Source organism: Anomaloglossus baeobatrachus, chromosome 4 (assembly GCF_048569485.1).
Source record: "Anomaloglossus baeobatrachus isolate aAnoBae1 chromosome 4, aAnoBae1.hap1, whole genome shotgun sequence".
Classification (NCBI taxonomy): domain Eukaryota; kingdom Metazoa; phylum Chordata; class Amphibia; order Anura; family Aromobatidae; genus Anomaloglossus; species Anomaloglossus baeobatrachus.
In genome coordinates, this window is record NC_134356.1 from 255,476,373 (window position 1) to 255,494,867 (window position 18,495).

An 18,495-nucleotide genomic window follows, 5' to 3' on the forward strand; every position below is an offset into this window, starting at 1 on the left:
TAGACGACAAACACATTTTTATTTGAAAAAACACTCCCCAAAACATTCCCTCTTTAACCAATTTATTAGAAAGAAAAACAAATCCAGTTCTGGTGTAATCCAAGGGGTTGCCATGACGATCCACACTGTCCTAGTCAATGAAGAGCAGGATGTTCCCCATTGGCTGGGAGAGCAGTGCAGTGACCTGAGCTAACATCAATGGGTCAGCCCAGATCACTGCAGGGGATGACAAGTGCTGCTGTCAGCGAGGTACATTACCTGCGCTGATCTCCAGCACACTGACAGCCCCTGTCACTGAGTTCAATGACCGGCGCCTTCACACCAAGTATCGCGAGAGGCCCGTGACGTCACTGCTAGTCAGTCTCGAGTCGGAAGCGAGAGGTGATGTGACAAGCGGCGGCCATGGAGGACAGTGACAGCGCTGAGGTCGGGATGGCGGGACTTCATCACCGCAGGTAAGCCGAGCGGGACCATGTGTGTGTGTGTGTGTGTGTGTGTGTGTGTATGTGTACATGCCGCGGGCAGGAGGGGGCGGAGTGAGCTGAGCGGGGAAGTGTGGGCTTCCTGCACGTAACTAGGATAAACATCGGGTTACTAACCAAAGCGCTTTGCTTGGATACCTGATGTTTATCTTGGTTACCAGCTTCTGGCAGGCTGCCAGCGATGGCTCCTGCACACTGTAGCTGTAAAAAGCCCTGCTTTTTGCTGCTAGAACCGTTCTCGAACGTATCTAGAACTATCGAGCTTTTGCAAAAAGCTCGAGTTCTAGTTCGATCTCGAACTGCCCCCAAAATCACTCGAGCCTAGAACTGGAGAACCGCGAACCGCGCTCAACTCTACTCAATAAATAGTTTCTGGAAACACACATAGATTGTGAAATAGGTTGTCCAAGACTTAACAATTTATGATCTATCCCAGTATGAGATTGGCATAGATCTGACACTCAAACAGTCAGCTGAAAACTGTTGTGGCAGTGGCCAGAACTAACAAATGTATGGGCACAACACAGCAGCACTGTACATGTATACATGTATATATACTGTATACTGTAATAGTTGCCACTGAGTACTCCAATACATACACTCACTTCAAAGGGAGATAAAGCACGTCACTCTGTTTTAGCCACAAAACAATGCATAGGGTTTCACTTAAGCTCTTCCAATATGTTTTACAGCTTATGAGCATAAGCGACAAAAGCTACACCATGGACAAGTTTCTCTTCTGTATCAAGCAGCAAAACATATGCTGTATGACCCCCATTAACTTCAACTTGGCACAGTCATAATAGTCTGGAATGCTTGGAATATTGTGGCTGTACTTTGTTTTAGCAAAGTAACAAATAGTCACTGCATGGGGTATATTCTAAATTTGAGCATTTTCTTAATTCTTTCGCACCAGAGCCTGTTTTTGCCTTCGTGACCGGACCAATTTTTTTATTTATGACCAGTGTCACTTTGACAGGTTATAACTCTAGAACGCTTCAACAGATCCCGGTTATTCTGATATTGTTTTTTTGGGACATGTTGTACTTTAGGATAGGCATAAAATTAAGACAATATATTTTGCGTTTATTTGTAAAAATATCAGAAATTTGGCAAAAATTTAGAAAATTTTGCAATTTCATGACATTAAACCAGAAAGTTATGCTACAAAAATAGTTACTAAATAACATTTCCCAATTGTCTAATTAACATCAGCACAATTTCTGACACATAACTTTTTTTTGTTTGGAAGTAAGAAGGGGTCAAAGGTTATCAGCAATTTCTAATTTTTCCAACAAGCTTTACAAAACCATTTTTTTAGGATCACATCACATTTGAAGTGGCTTTTAGAGGCTTATGTGACAGAAAATATCCAAACGTGACACCATTCTAAAAATTGCACCCCTCAAACTGTTCAAAACCACATCCAAGAAGTTTATTAACCTTTTAGGTTCTTCACAGGAACCAAAGCAATGTAGGAGCGCCATTTGAATTTTTGAAAGCTAAATTGGCTGGAATCATTAGCGGATGCCATGTCACGTTTGGAGATCCCCTAATGTGCCTAAACAGTGGAACTCCCCCACAAGTGACCCCATTTTGGAAACAAGGCTCCTCAAGAAATTTATCTAGATGTTTGGTGAACCCCTTGAACACACAGAGACTTCACAGAAGTTTAGACCATTGAACCATGAAAATAAAAAAAATATTTTTTCTCACAAAATTGTTACTTTCTTTTTCATAAGGGTATCAGGAAAAAATGTACCATAAAATTAATTGTGCAACTTCTCTTGAGTATGCAGATACCTCCTATGTGTTGGAAATCTACAGTTTGGGCGCACAGCAGGGCTGGGAAGCATAGGGGCGCCATTTGACTGCAAAATAAGCTGCAATCATTAGTGGACACCATGTTGCGTTTAGAGAACCCCTGATGTGCCTAAACAGTGGAGCTCCCTCACAAGTGACTCCCTTTTGGTAACTAGACACCTCTAGGAATATATTTAGATGTTTGCTGAGCACCTTGTACCCCCAGGGATGTCACCGAGTTTTATAACACTGGAGGTGTGAAAATGAAAAAATGCATTTTTACCTTTTTACCACAAAAATTGTTACTTCAACCAGGTAGCTTTCTTTTTCACTGGGTATCAGGAAAAAATGCACCATAAAACTTATTGTGCAATTTCTCCTGAGTACGCCAATACCCCATATGTAGTGGAAATCAATTGTTTGGACGCACCGCAGGGCTCGGAAGGGAAGGAGCGCCATTTGAATTTTAGAGCGCACAATTGTCTGGAATAGATAGCAGACGCCATGTTGCATTTGGTGAGCCTTCAATATGAGGTCTTGTTTTTGCAGGACGAGTTGACTTTTCTATTGGTACCAATTTCGACCACATAACATTTTTGGATCGTTTTTTATTCTCATTTTTGGTAGGTAGAATAAATATGAAACAGTAATTCAGGAATTGTTTCTTGCGATTTTTTTTTTTGTTTTTAAGCCGTTCACTATTTGGTAAAAGTAACAATTCTTCCGGTCAGTACGGATACAGCGATACCACATTTATATAATTTTTTTTATATTTTGCCACTTTTACGCAATAAAAACATTTTTTTATAAAATAGAATTTTTATTGCATTGATATATTCTCAGAGCTGTAACTTTTCTATTTTTCCACTGATGGAGCTGTGTGGCGGGTCGTTTTTTGCAGGACAAGATGTAGTTTTCAGTAATACAATTTTATTTGTATTCAACTTTTTGATTGCGTTTTATTCTACTTTTTCTACAGTATGATGAAAACTCATCTTTTGATGCATTTTTTTTAAAACTGTTCACTGAAGGGGTTAAACAGTGTGACAGTTTTATAGACCAGGTTATTTTTGTTTTTATATAAATAAATGTATTTCTGGGTATAATTTTTTTGTATTTTTTTTTGTTTTTTATATTTTGAAAGTTTTTTTTACTTTTCTGTACTTTTTTTACCTTGTCCCTATGTGGGACTTTCACTTTTCTTAGTCTGATCGCTGATATTGCCATGCAGCAGCACAGCAATGCATTATACTGGCAGTGTCAGGCTGCAGATCGACTGTCACATCCAGCTGTAGGCTGGATCTAACAGGCCACCATAGATGGCAGACCCGGAGTCATGTGACCTCCGGTTGCCATGACAGCCCTAGGTCCTGCGTGATTGTGACACAGGAGACCCGGGAGAGGTAAGAGAAGCAGCTCTCTGTACCTCTGAAATGTCTATGTGCTGTGATCACTATTGATCACAGCAGATAGACGATCGCAAAGCATTAACATCGCCAGGTCCTGATCCAATCAGATCCTGATGATGTCTCAGGGCAGAACTTCCATTCTGCACCGGAAACCTGGTGATGGCAGCATGCAGGGGACCGCAATCCCTTCCTGAATGCAGATCATTGATAAACGTCAGATCTGCAAAAAGCCGAGCAGATGCGGACCTTTATATACTGTCGGCGGTCCTGAAGCGGTTAAAGAAGGTGGTGGGCGGGGGCTATGGCCAGAAAAGTGTCTAGGCTTTGTAAAAACAGAGAGGTCTGAACACCTCTTGATTTTCAATGTTACAAAGTGATGGAATTCACCGCAGCTTATGTTGACAAGTCTGCAGACGCACCATAAATTCATGCTGCATTATATCACATGGAAAACAAACTGAAGCTTGGGTTGCTTTGAAATCAACCTTTAGCAGCTGATGAGGAGCACATGTCACCTACTAAATTCCTTCTAAGAGGCTACTAAATTAAGTAAGGACAACTAAATTATGTCATCCTTCTTATATTTATATTGCAAAATACACACCAAAATGCAACATGGAATAAAGAACAGCAACTTCAACATGGTCATCACTGCCTTGGACATGTTGGGAATCTTCAGTGACAATTTAACATGCAGCAGGAAGTAAAGGAGGAGAGAAGTAGCAGATACATATGTGAAGTTATACATTGAGTTATGTCAGGCATAGGCAAGGGACAAGGCAGCTTCAGACAGTGAGATTGAATTTCATGATGATTACAACAATGCTGACTATGAAAACCAACCATTGCAGCTTGGTGGAGAAATAGATTCAACTAGGACCTCAAATGGGTTAGTGAGTGTGCCAAGCCGCAAGCTCCATGGCTCGTGGGATGACAGGCAGAGCATCATGCAAAGAAAAGCAGGGGTGTAGCTACAGTAGGTGAAGGGATTGCAATCTCACCGGGCCCTGGAGCCTAAGGGGCCCAAAAGGTTCCATTTGCCTGGAACAATGCTAGTTAACACTTCCAATTCTATTTAACACTTCAACACAGCAAACCTGTTCCTGCTCCCAAGAAAAGATAAGTAATTTTTAGATATCTTGATGAAAATATATTATTTCTTCATTTTGCAAATATCAAGACTGTTTCTGACACTAGTATAATAGGGATAATTTTTGCATGGCTTGTAAAAAAGCTTGTCAATTTCAGCAAACTTGTTCCTGCACCCTGACAAAGGGATGATTTTTGTACATTTTGAAAAAAAAATATTAATTCTTCATTTAGAAAACAATAAAATGGTTGTTGTTACCAAAATATGGAAAATTTTGGGGAAGCTTGTGAAAAAGGTATAACGTATTCATTTAACAAACAAAATATTTGATAATCCTCTTTCACAGTCAGGCCCTCACTCATCTTCCTCTATGATATATGATGGGCATTTTAAGGGGATGTACATCACTCTAAGGGGTACTTTTCACGCTGCGACATCGCAAGCCGATGCTGCGATGCCGAGCATGATAGTCACCGCCCCCGTCGCAGCTGCGATATCCTTGTGATAGCTGCCATAGCGAACATTATCGCTACGGCAGCTTCACATGGACTCTCCTGTCCTGGGACGTCGCTCTGGCTGGCGACCTGCCTCCTTATTAAGGGGGCGGGTCGTGCTGCGTCACTGCAACGTCACACGGCAGGCGGCCAATAGGAGCGGAGGGGCGGAGATGAGCGGGATGTAAACATCCCGCCCACCTTCTCCCTTCCGCATATCCTACGGGAGCCGCAGTGACGCCGGTAGGAGATGTTCCTCGCTCCTGCGGCTTCACACACAGCGATGTGTGCTGCTGCTGGAGCGAGGAACAACATCGGACCATCGTGTCAGCGTAATTATGGATTACGCCGACGCTACACCGATGATACGATTACGACGCTTTTGCGCTCGTTAATCATATCATCTAGACTTTACACACTACGATGTCGCTTGCGATGCCGGATGTGCGTCACTTTCAATTTGACCCCACTGACATCGCACCTGCGATGTCGTAGTGTGCAAAGTGCCCCTAAAGCTCAATACTTAGTAGTACTATTTAAGAAAAGTTCTTTGCTGCTCCCTGGGACATGGTTTAGAATGTGCACAAGTCCAATTGGATTAGGTTTCCAACTTATGTCAACATAAGGCAACTTATCTATCCATAATATGTATTCCATCATTGGGAATGAGGTGGAGCATAACGCTCCTCCATGGGTCCACCCATGTGAGGGTTCTTCATTACAGATGGACAAGGCACCAAAACTCCTTCAACTATGGTATATAACATATTACCCATAAGATACGATTTTTTTTCTGAAAGAAGCTTCACTACAATTACAGAGGCCTCTCTCCAAAGTGGGATAATTTTGACTGCTTGTTAAAAGGTTATGGCTACTTCCATGTACACACTGCCTATGTATATACACCAGCAAGGCAGGCATCTGCCTCAAAAAGGAATCATTTTTGGAGAATTTTTATTAAATATAAATCCTAAAAAGTCAGTTAATGCCATGTGTTCTTATGTAGGCTAAGTTGGTTACGAATGGTTGCCAACCTTTTTCCCCTAACCAGATGGCTTGAGGTCATTTTGACATTACTAAAACTATGTTTGTATTAAAGAGCTTGAAAGTGTTGGATGCTGTCCTCGGACACCTCACACTGTTGCACAATTTTCAATTAATGATTTAGCAAGACTGGCATTTTGATGCAAATAATGTTTTTATTATTTCAATTATTTGAAATTTGAAAATTTCAACTCTGTTACAAATACGTTTTGGCAGTTTAAAAGAAAGGCAAACAAAAGCTGGAACAAACTAAAAATATTGCTTAAAACATTCCTTACATTGACAGGTCAAAATTATAGATGAGCGGTTCCATTAAGGCTCGGTTCGCTGGCAGCAAATGAGCCTAACTTCACAAGCTTGAGCTTGACCCAAACTCTGTATCAGGTCACTGATTGGCAGTTTGAGTCTCCGCATATATACAGCCTGCCATAAGCAGATCACTTCCGGGAGAGGGTGGGTGAGGTTTCAAACTTTTTTTTTTATTGCACACTACACGTGATCACGCTGTTGTGCTCCAGTACAAGCCATTCAAACACTGCAAGCGGCTCTTACAGGGCTGAGCACCAAGCGTACCTGAGCACGGCACCGCTCACACAAGTTTTGCTTCCACACAAAGCATCCGAACCCCAAACCTGAACCTTGATTTTTAAATTTGGTGTTCGGTTTGAAAACCGAACCTCAGGTTTGCTCACCTCTAGTCAAAATGCAATTCCTTATGTAACTCACCTGCATAATAAGGTTTTACGGATGAGATCCAAGACAGGGTAAAACTACATGGCATTCCTGAATCTATTCATTGCTTCACTACGTGTACAATGAAAAAATGAGTGAAAAGGAGCAGATCGGGTTACCATTGATTAGTATGAGTTCAACTTATTCCACTGCTGTTTGGACCTACTTTAAAGAAAATCTGCCACCAAATTTAATAATGCACACTGCACATATTGTAAAACAGATCTGTTAAACCTGATGAGATTGCTATTCTTATTTCATTTAGGAATGGCTATATAATTTTAATATTAAAATGATCATTTTAAGTTAAGAGATTGCATTTGAACTAGTATTCTGATATGGATTTTCAAAGTAAGTACACTAGCTTCATACAGTCTAAGGCCCCCTTCACACGTCCGTGAAAAACACGTGCGTGTCTTACAAGCCGTTTTTCGGGTCCGTGTTCCGTTTTTTTTGTCCGTTTTTCTGGTACGTGTGACATCCGTGGGATTGTGTATGCTAGCCGTGTGTGCGTGTGAAATGTTCCGTGTGTGATGCACAATGACGTTGATATATGCCCGCTGACAGCAGACAGACAGCAAGGCGCGATGAGAATGAACTCGGGTGAACTTCACCCGACTTCATTGTTATCCCGCGGCTCTGTCTGTGTCGTGTACTGATTAGCGGTCACCCGTGAAGGACTCACCGGTGACCGCTAATCCCCTGAGTGACTGAAGTGAGCAGTGCGATTAGCGCTGCTGTCACTCAGGTTACCCGAGGCTAGCTGGATCCTATACCCGAGACCGCAACTCACCTGTTACTTCATCGCTGTCACTTGGGTGACTGGCTGTCACAGGTGGAGGATCCAGTGGTGGCAGCGAGTAACCTGAGTGACATCATCGCTGATCACGCTACTCACCTCAGTTGCTGCGTGGAGCTGACAGGAGCGGCGGTGTTCTACTGCAGCTCGTGTCACCTTCATGTAGCACAGCTGAGAGCGTCGCGTGATCTCCGTGGATTATGCCGGAGCTGGAGGGGTTTTCAGGGCTTAATAAAGTGGTGAACGAGGGTCGTTTTTTTTGTTTATTAATTCAAATAAATGATTTTTCGTTGTGTGTGCTTATTTTCTTTAACTTACAGGTTAATCATGGAAGGTATCTCGGGGAGACGCCTGTCATGATTAATCTTGGACTTAGTGGCAGCTATGGGCTGCTACCATTAACTCCTTATTACCCCGATTGCCAACGCACCAGGGCAAATCGGGATGAGCCGGGTACAGTCCCGGGACTGTCGCATCTAATGGATGCGGTAATTCCAGGCAGCTGCTGGCTGATATTGTTAGGCTGGGGGGCTCCCCATAACGTGGAGCTCCCCATCCTGAGAATACCAGCCTTCAGCCATTTGGCTTTACCCTGGCTGGTATCAAAATTGGGGGGGACCGCACGTCGTTTTTTTTTAATTATTTTTTTTTTTTTACTGCTCAATATTGACACGCCCACCGGTGGCTGTGATTGGTTGCAGTGAGACAGCTGTCACTCAGCGTGGGGGCGTGTCTCACTGCAACCAATCATAGGCGCCGGTGGGCGGGGAAAGCAGGGAATATGAGATTGAATAATGAGCGGCTGGCTTTTTCAAAATAGTAAAAGCCGCCGGAGTTTTTTTAACAGCTGTGCAGCGTCACGGCAGTGATCGGGGAACGGTGAGTATGAGAGAGGGGGGAGACTGACCGATGGACTGAGAGAAGGACAGACAAGAGAGAGAGACTGACAGGCAGAGAGAGACCGACCGACGGACTGAGGGAGATTGACTAACATACACAGAAAAAAAAGATTGACGACATCACTTCAAAAAAGCACAAAGCGTACAGGGACCATACGGAGATGCATCCGTTTCACGTACGTGTACTCACGGACCCATAGACTTTCATTGTGTGCGTGTGTGCGTGTTCCGTGCAGAAAACGGACATGCATCCGTGTTTTACGGACAAAATAACGTATCACACACACGGACACATGCACTTTATGGAAAAACGCACGTGTAACTCCATACATTGAATAACATTGGAGTACGTGTGTCCTTGTCTCCGGTACATACGGAAACAGACCTAACATGTACCGGAGACACGGACGTGTGAAGGGGGCCTAAGGCTGTGTGCGCACGTTGCGTACTGCCGAGACAAATATTCTGCAGCGATTTGTCTGCACACCTGTGCGCCTCAATTTGCTGCAGAAACACTGCGTAATGGATGCAGTGTGTCTGCAGAATAGATGCCGATTTCATGCGCTCGGGATGCAGCCTCTCCCATAGACAGAGTGGGAGCAGCATCCAAAGCGCACGAAATAAGTGACATGTTGCTTTTTTGAGCGCAGCGATTTGGATCAAAATTTCAGCATGCAAATCACTGCGCTCTCAAATGCAATGTGCGGATGAATTATGCACAATCTTCATAGATTGTGCTGGGGACGCAGGATGCATGCTTTTACGCTGTAGTGCAATACGCAGCATAAATGCATGAAATTACACAATGTGCGCACATAGTCTAAGACATTTTGACTACTTAAGGGTGCTTTACATGCTGCGATATCGGTAACAATATATCGTCGGGGTCACGTCGGTAGTGACGCACATCCGGCGCCGTTACCGACATCGCAGCGTGTAACACCAATGAGTGACGATTAACAAGCACAAAAACGTATCCTGATGAGTATTTACTATGAAATGCGTTGTGAAGATGCGTTTTTCTGCAGCTTTCTAGCAAGCTTTTCAAAAGGCGACTTCTGGTATCTATAAACTCCACTAGATGGTAACCAAAGTGAAGCCTTGGCTTGAATTGTTAATATGCCCATCTGTATCTGTATATGGTAAGACCATTCCTTTTCTTAATGCTGAGAAGGGTGGGATCTTGGTTGTATAAAAAAGCTTTGGTGTTATCCAATATAGTCCCATTATATTAAAACCCAATCACTCTACTTGGAGGCGGCTCCTTCTATATGGGTGATCTGGGGTCTGCCCAACCATTTGATGGTGTTAATTGGTACATTATGGGATGTTTGTTTTTGAGTGCCTAACATGCTACTCTGGTCCAATTGAGCTTGGTGACCAAGTAGTATATGTGTCAGTTTTTTTAGATTCACGGTTTTATATAGTGATCTTTTATCACTTATTAATGAGCACATAATAAAAGTTATGTTTTAGTCTGAATATTTTGGTTCTTTGAGATTACCCCTTTGCTATTCAAGGTTCTTACTCCTTAGTGGGGTTCATACAAGATCTTTTGCTACTTATTAACCCAAAATGGTACCAATAAAAACTACTGCTTTCCATGCAAAGAACAAGCCCCCCCTATTGCTCCATAAAAGTAATAATAAGGAAGTCGGTCTCAGAGTATAGCAGCACAACCTAAATTAGGTAATAAATAAGTATGGTATCAATGCAATTATGCCGACTTGTTAAATGATGTTTCCATGCCACTTTGATGTAGTAACATACCGTGCTAAACTACAAAAAGAGGCATTAAATGTTCCCTCAAAAATTCAGAAAATTTCACAGAAACAAACGGCAACAGTGTTTACCTGTGTAGGGAGGTGCAGGGCTCTGCCCACCCCAGACCTACAGACTGGCTGTGATATGTAGTCCTACTGTTTTACTGTGCATTACTGCGTATGTTTATTATATGACCACAAGATGGCCATGGTGTGCTCGACCACTTCCCTGGTCCTGTGGGATAGGAAAGGGTTAGTGAGGTGGAGCAAGAGAGTCAAAAAGGAAATCCCAGGAAGCAAAGGGCAGGAGAGTCCCTGAGAGGAGAAGGATACCATTCCTGTGGGAGATATGAGGTGAAGCCCCGATTAGAGCAAATTACTGGACCCTAAGGGTCAATCCAGGACCAGTGGAACGTGGGATCCTGGAGCTGTAGGATCGTGTCTAACTATGTCCCCTGCTTTGGGTTTTATCCAGCCGATCGGCCGTTCCCCTGCTGCTATTGCCCAACGAACCCCCCTGGCAGCCGATGGCCAGTTGCACCCTCCAGAGAAGGGTAGTTCTGGTCTTGGCCAGAAACAGTAGTCTGAGGAAGAGTACACTGTGGGCCCCTTCAGGCAGAATGCAAGTCCCTGTGGGTGGCATGAAGGGGTTCATGAGCTGGAATGAACTGGGCTCTGCAAGAGTTATGCTAGCTAGGGGGATGAGGGACATGGGAGAGCCTGAAGGTACCTGAGTGCCAGGGAAGCGGCCGGCCGCCGAGATATACCGTATACCTGTAGAAGTGAAGTCTGAGAAGAACCCCTGTGTGACCCATGTCGGTGTCCTGAAATACTGTGAATGTGGTGTCGCAATAATGGAGAAGAACCCTGTTATAAGTAAAGTTGTGTTGGAAAAGAAAAACTTCCCCGTGTGTCAATTACTTTGTCTGCAAAAGAATGGAACGCAGAGTGCCAGGCACAGAACCCCCTTTTCAATTGGAGCACAGACAGGGAGACATGGGGTTAATCACCAGCCGTGTTGCTTCCTGATAACCCCTGAACGTACCGCCACTACTGCCTGCCAGCCTCGCTTCAACACCTGCCCAGCCCATAGGAACAAATGCACTAACAGGATGCAGCAAAACACCTTAATAAAGATGGAATCAACAAGTGCAAAACACTGATGGAGCAACCACTCACACACTGCCACTCCATGGAGGAGGTGATGGCATAGTATTAAAATTGCATAAAAATGGCTTGTATAGGGGGCAGTTCACACATGTAGGTGTACAGTGTCTTGCTTACAGCCTATTAATGATGCCCATACTATTAGACTAGGCAGGCTACCCAGCACTATATAAGTGCACCATACAGGAATGGAGATCCTAGTTTACAAGGCCTACAGTAGTAATGCAGTAAAATACCATGCTCTTTTCAGTAAGAACACTCTGTCAGGCCACAAAAAGTAACACTTTCCAATATTCTAATGTAAATAAATGCATTTTCTGAATATCTACCATTAAGCTTGCTGGATATAGCTGAAGTTTGATCAATCCAATACACAATTTTACTAGCTTAGTCATCATGTATTTTTATCCAGGGGTTAAGATCTGGCAAACTAAAAATGATATATTCTAAACTTCTACAATTAAAATAAACATTTTTATCTCCCAAATCAACAATTAAGTTGATTTAAACTGATTTGTATAGAGAACCAGATGGTAGCGGATAAAGACTCAGTATTGGCAGACGTTCTACTGTATGATACTGTATGATACACAAAAGTGAAAACATTTTACATTGCCTCGATCAGGAAGACACTTCTTTTTAGAATCTTGTGGAGACTCTAGTGTTCTCTGCAGGACGCAGTGTTCGTGCCCACGATCAGGATTCTGGGCGCAGCATATTTTCGCTGTGTTCTCCCACTGAGAACACCCACGTCTCTGCAAGAATAAATTGACATGGTGCTGCTCAGAATGCGGCCCTGCAGGTCAGTTTAGGCTGCGTATAAAAGAAGCACAGTGGACATGGTATGTCTATAAATCCCATCCACTGTGCTTGTATTGTACATTACAGCATTTTGGAAGCAGCAAAAATAAGTTGTGTACACAACGCTAATCCTGATTGTGGGACCATACCCTAAAAGTGTATTAGTCGACATATTTCACAATACAAACAGCTTCATTATTAAATATCTCTTTTAGACCTGATGAATCTGACAATACATGCCAAAATGACAGTATAATCCTTTAGGAAAGTTAGGAAATCTCAACCCATCAATGTTGATTGACAGCCCCTCAGTTGCCCTCCTCCCTGCTGCAGAGATGTCTCACTGCTCAGTACAAGTGTCAGTTGTCAGTCAGCCCAAGTGGAGGGAAACTGAGTACACTGACTCTTGAGCTCTCTCACTATTTAGCTGGACTCATAGACTAAAATGATCATTCTAATATCATTATTGTACAGCCATTCTGTCATCAATTTGTTAAATTAAGTACACGAGCCTCGTTCTAAGGAGTCTATTGAATAATGTATGCAGTTGGTATTGAACAATCTCACCAAAAATTTTCTCCAAACTTCATTCAGTGAAGATATTGGTTATTCTGTTATAAACTATTATTTTTAATTAATGTTGGCATTTTAACTACTGTATGTCCTAATCTTATTATTAGAGATAAACTGATTTTTTTAAATTCAAATTCGCTAATTGTGCTAAATTGTCCCCAAAAATTTGGGAGGAATAGAATTGCGTGAATCTCAATACTGTAGAAGATTGTAATTGTTTGGAAAGTATATGTGGGGGAGAGGGGAGTGAGAAATTCTTGCTGACCATAAAAGCTTACATCTTTAAGGTGAAAAAAAGGACCCTGCTGACCATAAGAGCTTACACTCTACAGGAGAAAAAGAGGACCCCTCTGACCATAAGAGCTTACATTCTACAGGACAGAGAGAGGACCTTGTTATCCATAAGAGCTTACACTCTACAGAAGAGAGAGGACCCTGCTGACCATAAGAGCTTATACTCTACAGGAGAGAGATAGAGGACCCTGCTGATCACAAGAGTTTATACTCTACAGGACATAGAGATAGAGAGAGAGAGCACCCTTCTGACCATAAGAGCTTATACTCTACAGGAGAGAGAGAGGACCCTGTTATTCATAGGAGCTTACACTCTACAGAGAGAGAGAGAGAGAGAGAGAGAGAGAGAGGACCCTGCTGACCACAAGAGCTTACACTCTACAGAGAGAGTGAGAGGACCCCACTGACCATAAGAGTTTACATTTTACAGTGAGAAAAAGAATCCTGATGACCATAAGAGCTTACACATTCCAAGAGAGAGAGAGAGAGGAACCCACTGACCATAAGAGCTTACACCCTACAGGAGAGAAAGCCTTACCCAGTGAGACTGAAGATGGATAATAGCTCTCCCATACAAACTGTGCTCCACTGGGAACCACTGATCTGTGATGGTCCAGGTACTGACCACCACTGTACATGGTGTGATCATGCACTGTATAAGATGTCAGAGCTGCAAGGCACTGAGAGGCCCGCTCAGCAACACAAAATTACATTAAGTTACACTCTGATACCTCATTGAATCACAAAATGTTACAATTCATATGAAAGCAGCTAATTTCATGAAATTTAATGCAACGTCCCAGAAAGAATATCACAAAGTCTAGTTTAAAGGAAACAGTTTCCCATATAGCAAAGCTTCATCAATGGTATATTTAGACAATAGCGGGACAAATAAACCTAGAAAAAATAAACCTACTGGTTGCCATAGTAAAAGATATATTTTTTATCGATAATGTATTAAAATCAAAGTTTAAAAAACAGCAACGGCGCTAATAAAGGGACATGGAAAAAATAGCCGTACCACAATTTTTGATCAGGTATTAAAGTATAAGGACAAGAATTAATGGTTACATTGCAAACAATTTCATAAACAGTAAAGTACAAATCTATAAAGTGCCGAATGCATAGTATAAGTGCACTGATGTATATAAAAAGATATTTTTTGTTGTAGCAACTATTGCACTGTGCCGTGGATATGACTAGAATCTCACCTAACAAAGGGGGAGCGTATAACTAAACGATGACAAGTAGGTATAATATACTGTATATATTGCTACTGTTATATTGTTGCATGTACTGTACACCAGAGGAAGCTAGGAGAGGCCATTTGAGGGTGTTGAGATTATACATTGAATAATGTAGATGATCCAAAGGACTCTTCAATGTGATTGTTTTAAAAAGAACGCTGCCCAGGGGAGTAGTGATCCTGATGGCCAGAAATAAAATAGCAAATGTATTTTTTGAGGATGTGATTATCTTGTTCCATTTGTCAGTTGGTCTATGGATGGTAAGCGGAGGAAAAATCCAGCTGAATATTAAGCAACTTGGAAAGGGCTTTTCAGTATCTTGTCGTGACCTGGACTCTACTGTCAGAGACTGTGTGGAGAGGATGTATGTGAGGCAAAGAACATGTTGGAAGAACTGGTGCCAAGCGTAGGGGTGTGCAGAAGACTTAAAGAGAATGAAGAATGAAGTTGGCCAGCTTAGAGAATCGATCCACCACTACCCAGATGATGTCGTAAGCCTTGGTTAAAGGCAAGTCCGTAATGAAGTCCATAGCAATATGTTGCCAGGGAGCATAAAGAACCAGCAGGGGTTGAAGAAGACCAGCAGGCTTGTACCTGGAAGACTAGTTTCTGGAACAGTGCGAATAGGTGACAACGAAGTCACAGTAATCCTTGACCAACGAGGGCCAACAGAAGTGATGAGCAATCAGTTCAATGCTGTGTATAACCTGCTAAGTTGCATTTGTGTCCGCAGGTCAGAATTGCCCCCATCTAGCCATACGGACAAAGGTTTTGCCGAGAAGAATGTCTTTAAAATGGAAAGGTGCTGCTTCAATAATCCTGGTTCAGAGTAATGAGGTGCAGATGTACCTCCATGACATAGGACATATTGAAGGATAGAGTATCTGCTTTGACATTCTACTCTGCAAGATTGAATTGTAATTTAAAGTTAAAAGAAGAGAAGAAAAGAGCCCATATGGCCTGACAAGGATTCTACCATTGGATGGACTGTAGAAAGGTCAAATTCTTATGATCTGCGTACATTTTTAGCGTAGAGCTTGTGCCCTCCAGTAGATGTTGCCACTCCTTGAGCTCCAGCTTATCAGCTATAAGCTATTGATCTCCAATAGTATAGTTTTGCATAGGCATTGAGAACAGTTTGGAAATAAAAATGCAAGAGGCAGATTTCCCCGAAGATGTTTTTTGCAGGAGAACTGCCCCAGCACCAATAGAAAAGGCAACTACAGTACAGACCAAAAGTTTGGCCACACCTTCTCATTCAAAAAGATTTTTCTTTACTTTCAGGACTCTGAAAATTGTAGATTCACATTGAAGGCATCAAAACTATGAATTAACACATGTGGAATGAAATACTTAACAAAAAAGTGTGAAACAACTGAAAATATGTCTTATATTGTAGGTTCTTCAAAGTAGCCACCTTTTGCTTTGATTACTGCTTTGCACACTCTTGGCATTCTCTTGATGAGCTTCAAGAGGTAGTCACCGAAAATGGTCTTCCAACAGTCTTGAAGGAGTTCCCAGAGGTGCTTAGCACTTGTTGGCCCTTTTGCCTTCACTCTGCGGTCCAGCTCTCACCAAATCAACTCGATTGGGTTCAGGTCTGGTGACTGTGGAGGCCAGGTCATCTGGCGTAGCACCCCATCACTCTCCTTCTTAGTCAAATAGCCCTTACACAGCCTGGAGGTGTGTTTGGGGTCATTGTCCTATTGAAAAATAAATGATGGTCCAACTAAACGCAAACCGGATGTAATAGCATGCCGCTGCAAGATGCTGTGGTAGCCATGCCGGTTCAGTATGTCTTCAATTTAGAATAAATCCACCACACTTTTTTGTTAAGTATTTCATTCCACATGTGTTAATTTATAGTTTTGATGCTTTCAATGTGAATCTACAATTTTCAGAGTCGTGAAAATAAAGAAAACTCTTTGAATGAGAAAGTGCGTACAAACTTTTGGTCTGTACTATACATTCAAGAGAATCTGCTTGTTGGGATCAAGGTGGGGTTAAACCGGGTCTCTCATGAAGACCTCCTTAATGCTGTCCATCTAGATTCCAGCTCCGCAGGCAACTTTACTCATCTGGATATGGTCTGCTGACTTCAGCTCCCTACTCAACAGCTAGGCCATCCCATATATATTGCCTACATTTATTAGGTTAACATTTTCTTTAAGGATAAAGCTAAATACAAAAAACATGGAGTAAGAATTAAGTTTTATACACAATTCATTCGTGCCCATTGACAGGGGCATAAGTTCAGGAGGTATATGAGTAATTCAATTGTATAACTTACTGGAAATAACTTGAAAACAGGATACTTGCTGATTTTCCATTTTCCTTTGCTATATAATATAATGGGTACCTCTATCTGTCTCAAATATTGTGAAAATATTATAATTAAGACAATGGTTCTGCAAAACAACAAAAAGACAACAAAAATTAGAAGAGAAATCTCATTGGCTTTTATTTCCAATATGTTATCTTGTCTAGATTTTCAAATATTCACAAAATATAGGAAATGTTTTCTACATTAAAACACTTTAAAAACAGGAACTGAATCTCAAGTTTTGAGCGTGGAGAATGACAAGAGGGAGGAAAGTGTAAAGTATTTGTGTATACATGCAATCTGCTGGTTGTACAAATTTAGTCATTAAAATAGTTGCAATTTAGGATATGATCACACTGGAAAGTAGAATATGGCAAACATATAGTTTACATAACTATCCTTATGTTCATCTAGACTGATATCTGACACAGCTAGAAATTGTCCAACAGATTTTCTTAAATCTGAGGCATGTTCAAACCTTTTTTTGTATTTCAAGAGTCAAATAGCCCTCCTTCCATACTGAGTCTGACCGTGTGGCTAAGCAGTACTCTATCGCCACATATGGGGTATTAAGCAGAAATTGTGTTGCCACTTTTTTCCATTTTTCTGTAAATGTAAAATTTGGGGCTAAAATAATTTTTTTGTGGAAAAAATATAATTATTTTTCTTCACCGCCCAATGGAATAAAGTTCTGTGCGCACATCTCTGGTGTCAATATTACCACTGCTCCCCTAGATGAATTCATTGAGTGGGGTAGTATTTAAAGTGAGATCACTTATGAGGGGTTCTACTGTTCTGGCACCTCATGGGCTCTGCCAATATGACATGACACCCACAAACCATTACAGCATGACTTGTACTATAGCATGGTGCTCCTTTCCTTCTGAGCTTTGCACTGTCCCTCAGAAATTGTTTTTGACCACATATGAGGTATTGATGTTCTCAGGAGAAATTGCTTAACAAAATATATTGTTTATTTTCTGCCATTACTCTTTAAAAACTAAAAAACTGGGTCAAAAGGAACTTTTTAGTGAAAAAAATAGTAATTTTCACTTACTCAGTCCAATGTTATACAATTCTGTGAATCGTGTGTGGGTTAAAAATGCTAACTAATCACCTACATGAATTCATTTTCCAAAATGGGGTTACTTGTGGGAGTTTCTGCTGGTTTGCATGTCAGTGGCTCTTCAAAGGTGACATGCCTTCTGCTATCTATTCAGGCCAAAATGGCGCTGCTTCCCTTCTGAGGCCTGTCATGCCCCTAAACAGTAGTTTTACACCATATATGGAATAACGGTGTACTCAGAAGAAATAGCACAACAAATTGTATGGTCCGTTTTCGCCTCTTACCATTGTGAAAATGCTAAATTTGGGGCTAAAAGAACATTTTTGGGCTAAAAATATGATTTTTTTTTATTTTCACAGCTCAAGTTTATAAAATTCTGTGAAGCATCTGGGGGTTCAATGTTCACCACAAATCTAGATAATTTCTTTGAGGGTTGAGTTTCCAAAATGGCATCACTTGTGGGTTTTTCACTATTTAGGCACATCACAGGCTCTGCAAACGCAACATGG

At 41.7% G+C, this 18,495-nt stretch overlaps 1 protein-coding gene across 1 annotated transcript in view; it reads right to left on the bottom strand.

Annotated features, from left to right (window-relative positions):
* LOC142303441 (solute carrier family 23 member 2-like) overlaps positions 1–18,495 on the bottom strand; it is a 511,942-nt gene that overhangs the window by 336,010 nt on the left and 157,437 nt on the right. The window contains exon 6 of the mRNA XM_075344788.1: positions 16,888–17,005. Within this exon, the coding sequence (XP_075200903.1) occupies positions 16,888–17,005 (118 nt within the window). The remainder of the gene's footprint in view (positions 1–16,887; positions 17,006–18,495) is intronic.